Here is a 12,419-nt window from a genome sequence, read left to right as displayed (position 1 = left end):
CTGAACTACGAAATCCTCCCGGACGATTTGCTCATCCGACCTTATGCTGAACACTCAATTAGGCAAGCCAATAATTAAGTGTTACTCATCAGTACTCCGTGTGCATCTTCCCACATCATCTCTTCTGACAATGATTCCAATATAGATTTCGACCAATCACAGTGAAGTGCCAACAGGCTACGAGCATCTTACGGACTTTGGAGTAATTACTTTGGACTTGTTCTTGGTTAGACCAGTATTGCAAATAGCTCGCATCAGCTCCTGAGCCCAGGCGAAAAATTGCGCCGTAATCCCCTTTTCTCCTTGTTATTTCTTCCCTCAGAGAAAACTCAATCAGGAATTTTCTAATACCAGGCTCCGCATGGAGCTCCTTGCATGACTGGGAAGTATTGCTCCGGCAATAGGAACCCAGTACAATACAGTATATCGCAATCGCAGTAAATCGGCCCCAAGTGTGCCGAAGAAATTTACCGCCACGAAAGATGACTTCCCACAATTCGTGAAAACCACTGAAGAAAGCAACCCTCCACCCCAGAAGGGCCTGTACAGTGAGAAACTTTAAAAGAAATTACGACAGTTCCCAGTAGACACAGATGAGGCCATTAACTGGCTCTCAGACAAGAAAATTCAAGAGTTCTTATCATTAACGATCTCGATCATTTTTGCAATCATAAAGGCGAAATCTATCGCGGATAAGCTATCCTCTGGATTCAAAGCTGTAATGTATCTAATGAAGATAGCTGCCAAAAGGCTTTTTAAAGACTTAGCAACCAACGAAATGCAGAAATTCAATCTCCACTTTATTTTTCTAAAAGTTTGTTTCATCCGTTCTACTCGCCAGGTTATCTGGTTTCCAAGCAGCATAGGACTGAGGATTAGGGAACCCAATCGCCAGGATACACTTTTCAAGCATTTTTAAAGTAATTACAAAACTTGGCTAGATTCTTTCTGAACTGATATGCACTTTCTGCTGCATTTATTACAGTTTATAAACTTTCAAATGAATTATTAATTACCTTGTATGGGACCAAATAAAAGCTACTTTTTTCCTCTCCAGTAAATTGTCATAAAAATGCATGAGTGCCCTTTACATGAAGCTATTTTTATTCGGACAGATATGGTATTTTAGTTTAATTCTTAAATGAATTAAACATTTCAAAGAACTTTAACCTTCAATTAATAAACTTGTTTTTCCTTTGAGATTCCACAATGTCTTTTAAATAACTAAAATATGGCAGATTATTTTGAGATGTTTTACAGAATTTTAATATTAAATCTGATAAGCAATTATGCCAACATATATTTCTTATTTAGTGTATTTACAACTTTTGCAAATTCTGCATTTCACAATGCCATTCGATTCAGTCAAAAAATATTTCTAATTCTTAGGACAGCAAATACACATTTTAAATTTGCTAGGAATTTCTATACTGAAAATGCTCTTAAATTTTAAAAGCAGACTGACACACATTTTAGAAAGAAGACTATTAAACATTTAATCGGATTTAACAGTTCCTCATCTTATTTATTAGTAAATGTATTACTTTTATAAATAACTGAAATCTAAATTTTTAAGTAATTAAAATTTACATTATACATATATATATGTAAAAGATAAAATAAGAAAGACAAATATGAATCTGGAAATTTAAATTAATATGTAAAATATAAAATAGGAAAGACAAATTCGCATAATATAGCCCTTTAAATTTAAATATATTCCCTTTTCAGTCATTCGTACTGCACGATTTTTTGCATCATATAATGCAAAAGCTCTTGCCCAATCGCTGCTCAGGATTGAAACAAAAAATCCAAGGCTTTAAATATTGCCAGTTACTTACTACACACCACTTTTTTTCTTGTTGCACCCTGCCTAACCCATATTACTGCTCTACAGTATTTCTACTGTTTGAGATTTACCTGTGAATATAAAATTATGGGATGCAGATTGCCCCTCCCCCAATTGTGCTACGTGATTTCTACAGAATGTGATTCTAAAGAACTGTTCAGGTTCAGAAATGAAATCTGTTTATTTGTCAATATAGTTGTGCTGTGTAAAAATTCCAGTCATCTATGCAGCAGTTTTTTCGGCCATGATGAAAAAGTGACCTGGTGCCTTCCTTAGTCAAGCTGTTACCTAGTATCAAGTTATCCAGAACAAAGTAAAAAACAATGCTTTATTTAAAACTCTTTTAACATTTGGCACAATAAAATATTTATATAGCAACATAACATTTGCAACATATATTAAAATTTTTTGAAATAAAAAAGTAGCCATAAAAAACATCAGAAAACAAACAGTGCACTATGGAGGTACCAAGCCACACATACATTTCATTATTATAATCAACATTAAGGATTGCATTAACAAGATAGCTTTATCATTGAATCCAATGCCTATCATTCCACTCTAAATTATCCTCTTCATCAGAATGCACAAAATTTGCTTCTTCACTAGAAGGTACTGCTGTTCCACTAGGAAAAATATTTGGTTCCTGTAAAAATAAACTTAATGAAATTTCTATTTAATAATATACTTTCTCAGAATTTTGCTACTGACCTTTCTGAAGCCATAGAATTAAAGACACTATCAGTATACTTTATAAAAAATAGCATTATTATAACAAATATATAATATTATATTGTAATAATAAAAATATAAAGCAGTTATTTTCATAATGAATAAAGAATACAATTAAAAAAATGAAAAAAATAACAATTAAATGCATTTATTGTTCAATTTATAAATTTAATTATTCTTCCAATATTTTAAATATATATATGAAAGATAAAAATATGTAAATAGCCTTTTAAATTCCTTAAGTTGGTGGTACAACTGTCGTACCAACATCTTTCTTTCCCTTCTTAGAGAAATTTCCCATCTTTTATTGTTTTAGCTGACAAAAAGATCTGTAAGTGTTCCACAATAGTTATTCACGGTAACCGAGCTCTGTGTACTGTTTTCTTGTTACTATCATCTTTTACTTCTGCTGATTGTAAAATTGCATTTCACATCATTTCAAAAGCCTCAGACAGGGCGAAAAGCACTAGGCTTGGGTTTCTTGTGACAGAAATTTGTTTCTTTCAAGACAATGGAAGGTGATTTGAAAATAAATGTTTTATTGTTACTACAATAAAATGAAAAATTAAATAATCCTGCCCCTAAAAATCTAGTGAAACAAATGATAGAATTCTCATTTGTCTATATATGTGATGTTTCATAATAGTTTTTAGGAATATTTCATATTAATAGCAACTCTTTGTAAAAGGAGCTCCACTGATGTGAAAGCTGATAAAAATAATGCATACATATTACCAAAGAAGGTCACTGCAGCATATAAATAAGGTTAAATATACATATAGAAATTATTAGACTGATTAGTAATATAGTAATGTTACATATGAATAAAATATAATCATATCACTATGAAATAAGCAAAAAATATATTTCTAGCAGCTGGTTTTCTCCATCATAAAAGAAACATGCCAACCCAAATGAGAATACATTATTTCCAAAATCTTACTTTACTCTGATACTATTTGGCCATCCTTTCTGCCATACATTAAATCATGCAAGGAAAGTGGTAATCACATGAACAATGTTATATAGTTGAGACTGAAATTCAGCAGGATTACAGCAGATTTTTCACCTCTTTTAAATTTATCAATTCAAAATTATAAAGAAAGTTATTGCACGCAGTAGCAAAACATGTTCCGTTTTGTAACACCGTTTTTACAATGATGTAGATTCAATTCCAGAATTTCACTTTTTAAGCCAATATAGCTTCCTGTATTCCTAAATAATAATGTTATTGATATGACTTGAAATTCAAATTCAGTATATTTATCTAAATTCACAGAACTGAAAGCAGATCTCACAGCAAGTACACAAAACATTACATGTATAAATTATCAATAAAAGTTTATTACAAACATATAAACAATGCTGATTAAATTATACAAAAAATGGAATTATTTAATTGAGTAATATAATAATACTATATATAAATAAAATCAAATAAGTTCAAAAATTAATTTCTTCCATTTCCTCCAGCTGGTTTATTCTGCAGTTATGGTTACAATACATACTGCAGAAGGATTTATCCACGTAATATGATTCTTGCATAACACCAATGACATAAACACTTACATAATGCTTCCGTCAATACTTTTGGCAGTCAATAAGTTGGAAATGAAATTTAAAATTAACCCATAAAGATAAATTAAAACTAAACGATTCTGCACCAAACTCATTTTAGACACATCACATTCCCTCTCACACATACACTCACAATCTCTGCTTCCAATACACTTGCTACTTATTATTCTTTCATCCATCACAATTGTTATAAAAACACAGAAAGAGCACAAATGTGCAGGGGTGCAGATTATTACACTGTATAATTCATACTAACAACATGCTTCTCAAGAATAAAATGTGCTGAACTGGAAACAACTATCAATATTTTTAATGCACCAAGCTTCATCAATGTATGTATCATGTTCTCTACTGCATTAACAATTTCTCTTTCTCACACACACGCAACCATAGAGTAGTTATAAATTAGATTGAATACTGTAATTATAACCTTCCAAAGTATTACAAAAATTCAATAAAAAAGGTGAGAACTAGGAAGAACAATTTTTAGAACTAAAGTAAAAAGTCACAGCTAAATGGCCAAATCATTAGAACAGTCAGAATGAAAACTTTTTGCTTTTGTCAGGGGTATGGACAAAAATGATTCAATTTCCCATTTTAATTAAATGTCAGCCAAATCAACATTTCTGATCTATGCAATTTTTAAACCATGAAAGCAAGTTCTAAACAATTGCATAGAATGCAGGTCTACATCAGTCCCTATGCAGTCTGAACAATTAAAATAAATTGATAAAGCACTTTCTTCAAAAAGTGATACATAAGTAGACTTTAAATACGATGCAAAACTGACAAAATATCCAAGTACAAAAGTCAAATAAATACGTCAAAATGGACAATCGAGAAAGGCTTAAACAACTTTTTGCAATGTGGAGTATCAATAAACTCTGAATATATAGTTGAAAAACACCAAATAATGACAGAAAGGTGGCATGGCATGTATATCATGCAGTACTAATAAGATCATAGCTAATTACTTTTAAGTCGCTACACAAAAAATTGGAAGAAAGGGTTAAATTTACTGCTACTGTAGTCCAGGTTGAAATGCAAGCACAAGGTAAAATATAAAAAAATGGGGATAGTCAATTGGTGCAATGGAGAGAGGAGTGGAAATTAGCGAATCAGAAAGAAGCTTTTAAACAAGGGGATGTAGGTAAAATAAAAATGAGGGAGACAATGTTACTTACATCCGTGATATCTTTAATTCACACTTGCCTCCTGGAGAGTGCTAAATGAGTAACAGCTATGGCTAAGGTGGCTTAGAGTAAAGGAAACAGAGCAAAGAGCTTTTGTTTTTCTATTTTGCAGTGGAATGCTAGAGGATTATCTTGCGCTAAGTTTTCAGAGATTAAGAGGGTAGTCGTTGAGGAGAACATCGATGTTTCGGTGATTCAAGAAGCGAATATTGCAGAAGATAAAATAAAGTATTGTAATATGGAAAATTTTACTATGCATGGACATTTCAAAAGCAGACAGACTGCAATGGTATTTTAGTGGCAGTGTGAAATAAACTGACATCAATGTTTGAGGTGTTCAAAACAATAAACAATCATGACCCTTGGAAATTTTGGGAGTAGATGTTTGGAATGAGAATTCTCCTTTTAAAATTTTTGGAATATATAGTCCACCAAACAACAAAAACTTAAATTTAGACACTTTAATACCTCATCGAAATACTATAATTGTAGGCGATTTTAATGCTGCTTCTCCTAACTGGGGATACTCCTACCTAAACCAAGATGGGCAAATTATAGATGGTAATGCAATGTTAGTTATATACGATAAAGATGACCCTAACACATTCATCCACTAATCAAGCAGTTCTAGTAACCCTGATTTAACCATAGTTTCAGCGAACCTAACTGACTATTGCAAGAAAACAGTAATTGGGGACCCAGGAAATGGTCATCGAATGGTAAAAACAACAATTACTACCAACTAAAAACAGATAAGAAATAACGCAAGAATTATGTGGAACTTCATAAAGGTCAATTGGAAGGCCTTCACAGAAGACATGGAACATCAAATAAACACTCTTCCAAATGATGCTTCACCTCTACACGCAGAATCAGCTTTTACCTTAGCCCTCCAAAAGTGTGCCGAAAAAGAACATCTCGAGAAGAAACAGGCCCAACTACCAACAATTTTAGAACACTGACCTACAAAAGCAAAGAGAAATTAGAGAGCAAGCAAGAAAGGAAGCTGAAAGAGTGGCAGGAAAAACCAGTGGTGTAGCGAGGGGGGGGGCAAGGGGGTGTATGATGCCCCGGGCGCCGCTCGCAGAGGGGCGCCAAATGGTCTCCAAACAAGATTTTCATCATATCACTGTGTTTTTTTCGGGAGAAAGGGGGCGCCAAAATGATAAATATTTGCCCCGGGCGCCAGTTATGCTCGCTACACCATTGGGAAAAACTTTAAAAAAAAAAAATGCAAACAAGATGTAATCAAATGGCAAAAGCAATGTACTGTAATGAAAAGCAAAGTTTTAAAGCCAAAAGGCAATCCTGGAATAAGCTTTTTAATGAATTAGATTACAGAACTGATGGAAATAAGACTTGCCAAATAATGAATACAATGAATAATACGAAGAACTAATCACCCCATCAAAAAAGGAAGCAAAGATGTCAACAATCCAAGACAGATTGCTAAAATATTCAATAACTTCTATCTATCACTCAGTAAAGAGCAAAAGAGGCAGGAAAGAGAAATGCCAAAAACACGAAGGAAGTACTAAATCAAGGATAGGGAACTTAGACAAACTTTTTACAGATGATTTCTCAATGGAAGAATTGAATAAGGCTATCAAAGACATTCAAAACGGTAAACAACCAGGACCAGATAATATTTTCCCAGAATTCATGACACATTTGGAGCAATCTGCAAGAAATTTCCATTTAATGATTTAAAATTAGTTCAGGAATGCAAAACTCAATCTCCCAGAAAACTAGCTGAAGGCAAAGACCATTTCAATTCTAAAGTCAAGAAAACCACCTGAAGATACAGAATCGTACAGACCAATCTCACTAGCTTCCATTATAGTCAAGACGTTTGAAAGAATGATAACAGCAAGACTGAGGTTTTACCTGGAGTCAAACGATATTCTGGCAGAAGAACAGACTGGTTTCAGAAAAGCACATCAACTACTAATTCTATTTTGAAGTTGGTTCACAAAATTAAAACCGGTTTCAATTTGGGGAGAAGCTCTGTGGCTTTGATGATTTTCTTCTCCATATTGTGTGAAAATATGGAGAAGGAGACTCCCGAACAAACTTCATGTTTATGGAATTGGCAGAAAAATGTACAACTGGTACAAAAAGTTTTTATCCCAAAGATGGGCAAAGACCAGATGATACGAGCAGGAATCAAATTTTAAATTAAGTAAATTAGATCTAAAAATTAAAATTATGGTGAGCTGTCGATTTGAGTCTCTCTGTCTCAAATCGACTGAAATAACTGTCTCAAAGAGCAGTTAGCAGCTGCACCCTCTTTAACATTTATATAAACGATTTGGTAACCAAGTTAAAGTTAACCAAGTAAAGTAAAGGCATTCATGTCTGTATGTTTGCAGACAATGTTGTTATTTGGACAGAAGCAGAAAATTCCAGAAAATATGAAGACCAAAAGGAAAAAACTTGAAATTATAATGAGTAATGCACTTGAAGTCCTGCAGACCTGGTACAAAGAGGACCTAGTTATATGATTATAAATAAAAACAAAACAGTTTACCAGTTCTTCTTTCTGAGACACATGGCTTTGAATTAAAAATAGACAATATACTAATACAACTACGCCTAGATATGTGATAGAAGTGCTACTCTTCAAAAAAGCACTAATACCACATATCTAGGCGTAGTTCTGGACAACAAATTAAACTTTACTAATCATGTGAATACTGTTATAGAAAAAGTACAGAAAAGAGTCTCAATTTTGAAAAGACTAGCCGGTACCAAATGGGGCAACTCACAGACTTCCCTAAATAAAACTTACAACACTTATATTAACCTATTTTCAAATACGTAAGTGAAGTGTTAATCTCCACTACACAAGGAAAGATTGACGCTTTGGAAAGAGCTCAAAGTAAAACTCTTTGAATTATCGCAAGAGCATGAAAACTACCCCGATTACAGCTATGCAAAGCTATACTTCCAACCCACCAATTGCTACTGAAATCAAGAAACAAACAGTTGGTACACTCATTAAAATGAAAGCCTCACATAGAATACATTGGATGAATGAATGCAAACCAAGTACAGTCGATTCCGGTTAATCGGAGCACATCGGGAAGTGATTGTTTCGGTCCTAATAACCGGCTGGTCCGATTACACGAACATGTCCTATGTTGTGAGACGGGACGTGCTATATGTAGCAAACAGTAAATGTACTGTCTGTCTACGGTAAGAACACCTCCCGCCATGGTGTCTGGCGGGTGGCGGTCGCTATAGCAACAGGGCTAGTATATTTCAAATAGGGACGAACCAAGGGTTGCTTTATTGTTATTTTGTTTTTGGCGACTGTTGGCTGAAGGGAAAAGAGTTTATCATTCGTCTTCTTGGTTTCATTCCAGATGCACGCATCTTTTCTTAAGCCTTATATTATTACTATTAGCTATTTTTATTCTCGTTGTTATATCTTTTGTACTAGTATTTGTTCAAATTTGCTTCTATTTAGCTTGATTTTCGTAGTGCTTTGTTAATCGCCAATTTTTTAAAATGCCCTTCGAGTTTAAGAAATGTCAACCTTTAAAGTCACAGGCACGTCAAATAGTGTACAATGTCGCAGAATTTTGCGCTTCTGAAGCTTCGGCGAACTCTTTAGTAGTTCCTCTTCCTCAAGTTTTGAAGAGAACATCGCAAGCTACTGGAGTATCGGAGTATACAATTAAAAAAATTAAACGCGAAGTATCAACAATGGGGGAAGATCAACTTCTAAATACGCCTGGAAAGAAACGTAAAAGCCCTGCTAATCATAAGTGCGAAATTGACGATTTTGACAAATGCGTTATACAGCAGACTATACAAGACTTTTACATCAAAGAAAAGAAAGTGCCATCTGTGCGGAAATTATTGCCTGTCTTGAGGCAAAAAATAGACTTCCCGTGGCAAAAAGACTCATTGTGCAAAGTTTGGCGTTCGATGAATTTTCGCTGCAAGAAATGTGTTAACAAAAGAAAAATTCTTATCGAAAGACCTCACATTGTATTTTGGAGGAACAATTATTTACGCGAAATGAGGAAACTCAGAGCAAGTGGACGCTACATAGTTTACATTGATGAAACATGGATTGACAGCAATTTAACTTTTAAGAAATGTTGGCAGCATGATACGGTTTTGGGTGCACAGATAAATGTCAGTTCCAAAAATAGACTGATTGTTGTCCATGCTGGCTCTTCCGCAGGATTTATTCCAGGTGCCCAACTTATATATAAAGCATCAGCTCAAAGCAGGGATTACCATGGGCAAATGAACTATGGAAATTTTGAAAAATGGGTGTAGGAAAAGCTTCTTCCAAATTTACGACCTCAAAGTGTGGTATGCATGGATAATGCCCCGTATCACACAAAAATTGAAGATCCGACACCCCCGAAATATGCTACAAAGCAAACAATGGTAAATTGGCTGATGAAGAAGACGATATGCTGCGATCCTAATATGCGAAAAGCGGAACTGTTCAGCTTAATAGAATGCAATCGTCCTAAAAAAGTAATATATAAAATTGACAACATCATAAAGGAAAATGTTGTACGTCTCCCTCCTTACCACTGTGATCTAAACTAAGGGAAAGGAATGTGACTGGGGACTTAAGCTTGGAAAATTTGAAAAATTTAACACAAAAAGCTTTGGATGAAGTCACTTCTCAAGAATGGCAGGCGCACTGCAACACGTAGAAAAACTTGAAAATTATTATTGGGACAAGGACGAACTTTTAGAAGAGATAGTGGATGGATTAATAATTCATACTGGCAGCAGCGATTCTGATTCTGATTCAGAAGAAACGGAGTCTTGCGACAGTGACTCAGATGACTTTTCAGATGTTATACCTCTATAAAAAGTCCTCCACGAAGGCATTCCTCTTCTTCATCTGATAGCTTTGTCAAGTTGTAAGGATATTTCTAGGTTCAATATTTTCTTTGCCACTATGTAAATGAAAGATTACCAAAAGTGGGCAACAATGAGCCTTCGGCAGAGGCGAACCCCCCCCCCTGTGGATAATAAAGAACACTGAATGGTTGTTTCATTTCCCATTACTGTGTTCTTGGGGACCCACAAGCCATGGTATAATTTGCTTAAAAAATAATTTTTAATCTTTAATTGAAATTAAATAAGTTTTGTTTTATTATGAAAATATTAATACAAAATTATATTAATGCAACAATGCTCACTGCAGTTATAAAAGCCAAATTTTGTATAATTATATAAATTTTGTATAATTTTAAATATAAAATAGGTAACTGAATAATTTAAGAGACCTTAATTTTGTTCTGATTTTAACATTTTATTATGTTACAAGCTATTACAGTGTCTATAAAAACAGCATGATGCATAAATGAGCGCTGGTAATTAAGAGGCCCAGCAGCGGCCGATCGGTAAAGTCACTGAACACTTGTAGTTTGGTCTGAGGTTTGAATCCCGTGAACGGGCTGGCTGCATGGGTGTTTTCCCCATGTGTAACGTGTATACGAGGCAGTTTTCCTTAGCAAGCCCTTCACGAATGCATCCCTCCTCTTAGGCATTTAACCCTGGAGGCTTTTCGTAATCATATAAACCAACCCAAACCACTGGTAATTAAGTAAAAACAGTTTTGATTTTAATTTACCTTCGCTTCCTTTCGTCATTCAACTGACCAGCTTTTGGTTTAGTTTGAAGGTATGGGAAAAGAAGAAATGTTCGCAAAAAGTATTTATTGAGAGCATTTTTCTTCAAAAATAAGCACGGATTTTTAAATGCATTTCCCTACAAGTTATTTTGATATATTTTTACTCGTACATCTAGAAAGATGGCAAATTCAGCGACTTGCACCTCACTCGGCAAAATCAAAGACCGTTCCTTAACTGCAAAAAATTTATTTACGCCATCATTTTTCATTTTCGGAAATTTAATGTCGGGGTCGACGCAAAGGGTCAATAAGCATTTTACTTGAAACTAAAACAAAATGTGAATATCGCCAAATCATCTTTAAATATGCCAAGGTGGCAGACTGAGAAGTAAATCTTCAAGACACCCCTACGAAAAATGGGTCACGGCTCGTTTCTATGCCAACAGACAGCCGCAGACAAACTGGGGAGAGCTGTTCTTAACGTAGACAGACAGTACACTGCTCAAAAAAAAAAAAAAAAAAAAAAAAAAAAAAAAAAAAAGGGACAGTGCTATATCTCCCATTCTATTTGGCCGATTGACAAAATTCAAACTGCGCTTTTCATGTCTTGAAAGCGCAACTTAGGATATATATTAGATTTATATATAGCACTATTCTAACATAGGTATTTTGACACAAAATTGGACTTTTTCTGTAATAACATACCAATTTTTTTTCCATATTTTGATTCTAGGACTCAAATTATGCCAGAATACCAAGTTTTGTAAAAATCGTACGGCTAGTTTTTAAAATATTAGCTCTCAAAATTTTAGCTCCTCAATGTTAATTGAATTTGGCAAATATTTATTAATATCTCTTCTTTTATTAAACTTTTTTGATTTTTTCTCTCACATTTTGAAATTTAGGTTCACTCCAAATAAAATTTACCCATTTTTTTGTGTTTTATTTTTTAAATTTCTATTTTTAAATAATTTTTATGAATTTTTCGAAAAAAATTTTGAATTATAACCTATAAAATTTTTATCATCATCTTAAAGTATGTGTATTTTTAAGCATATTTGCAAAAAATTAGACTTTTTTATTCAGAATTTTCTAAGATATACACGAATTTACATATTTTCGCGTTTTGAAATTTGGCATCTTTTTTTTGAGCGATAATAATGCCAAATGTGGTCTATGTATTTTTGTTACAGTGAATTGCCACAGCTATTTTTAACCTTAAATTTCAAGTAAAATTTTACGGAGAATTAATTATATAACATTTTTTCCCTCAATGATGCGTAATAAATATTTATTAATAATATATGAAAAGCTATTTTTTTTAAATTATAGATGATATTATTCAAATTTTTAACTATTTTTTTAAATTTCTCTCTATCTTTAAAAAAAAATAAAAAATAAATAAGAGTAAATTTTTACCTTCGGCGTTTTAAAAGTTTGACAATTTGGT

The 12,419-nt window shown here is 33.5% G+C and overlaps 1 protein-coding gene across 3 annotated transcripts in view; it reads right to left on the bottom strand.

Annotated features, from left to right (window-relative positions):
- Positions 1-2,158: 2,158 nt before the first annotated feature.
- The window catches only part of LOC118198084 (dystrobrevin alpha-like), a 167,024-nt gene continuing 156,763 nt past the window's right edge, over positions 2,159-12,419 (bottom strand). For all 3 annotated transcript variants that reach the window (XM_085820167.1, XM_085820166.1, XM_085820168.1), the window contains one exon: positions 2,159-2,495. In XM_085820167.1, coding sequence (XP_085676293.1) covers positions 2,382-2,495 — 114 coding nt within the window. In that variant the 3' untranslated portion in view covers positions 2,159-2,381. The remainder of the gene's footprint in view (positions 2,496-12,419) is intronic.

The sequence above is a fragment of the Stegodyphus dumicola genome, chromosome 7 (assembly GCF_044657685.1).
Source record: "Stegodyphus dumicola isolate Sdum_Otavi_A_Nest chromosome 7, ASM4465768v1".
Classification (NCBI taxonomy): domain Eukaryota; kingdom Metazoa; phylum Arthropoda; class Arachnida; order Araneae; family Eresidae; genus Stegodyphus; species Stegodyphus dumicola.
Note: the sequence above shows the minus strand (reverse complement) of the source record. Positions and strands in the feature narration are given on the sequence as shown.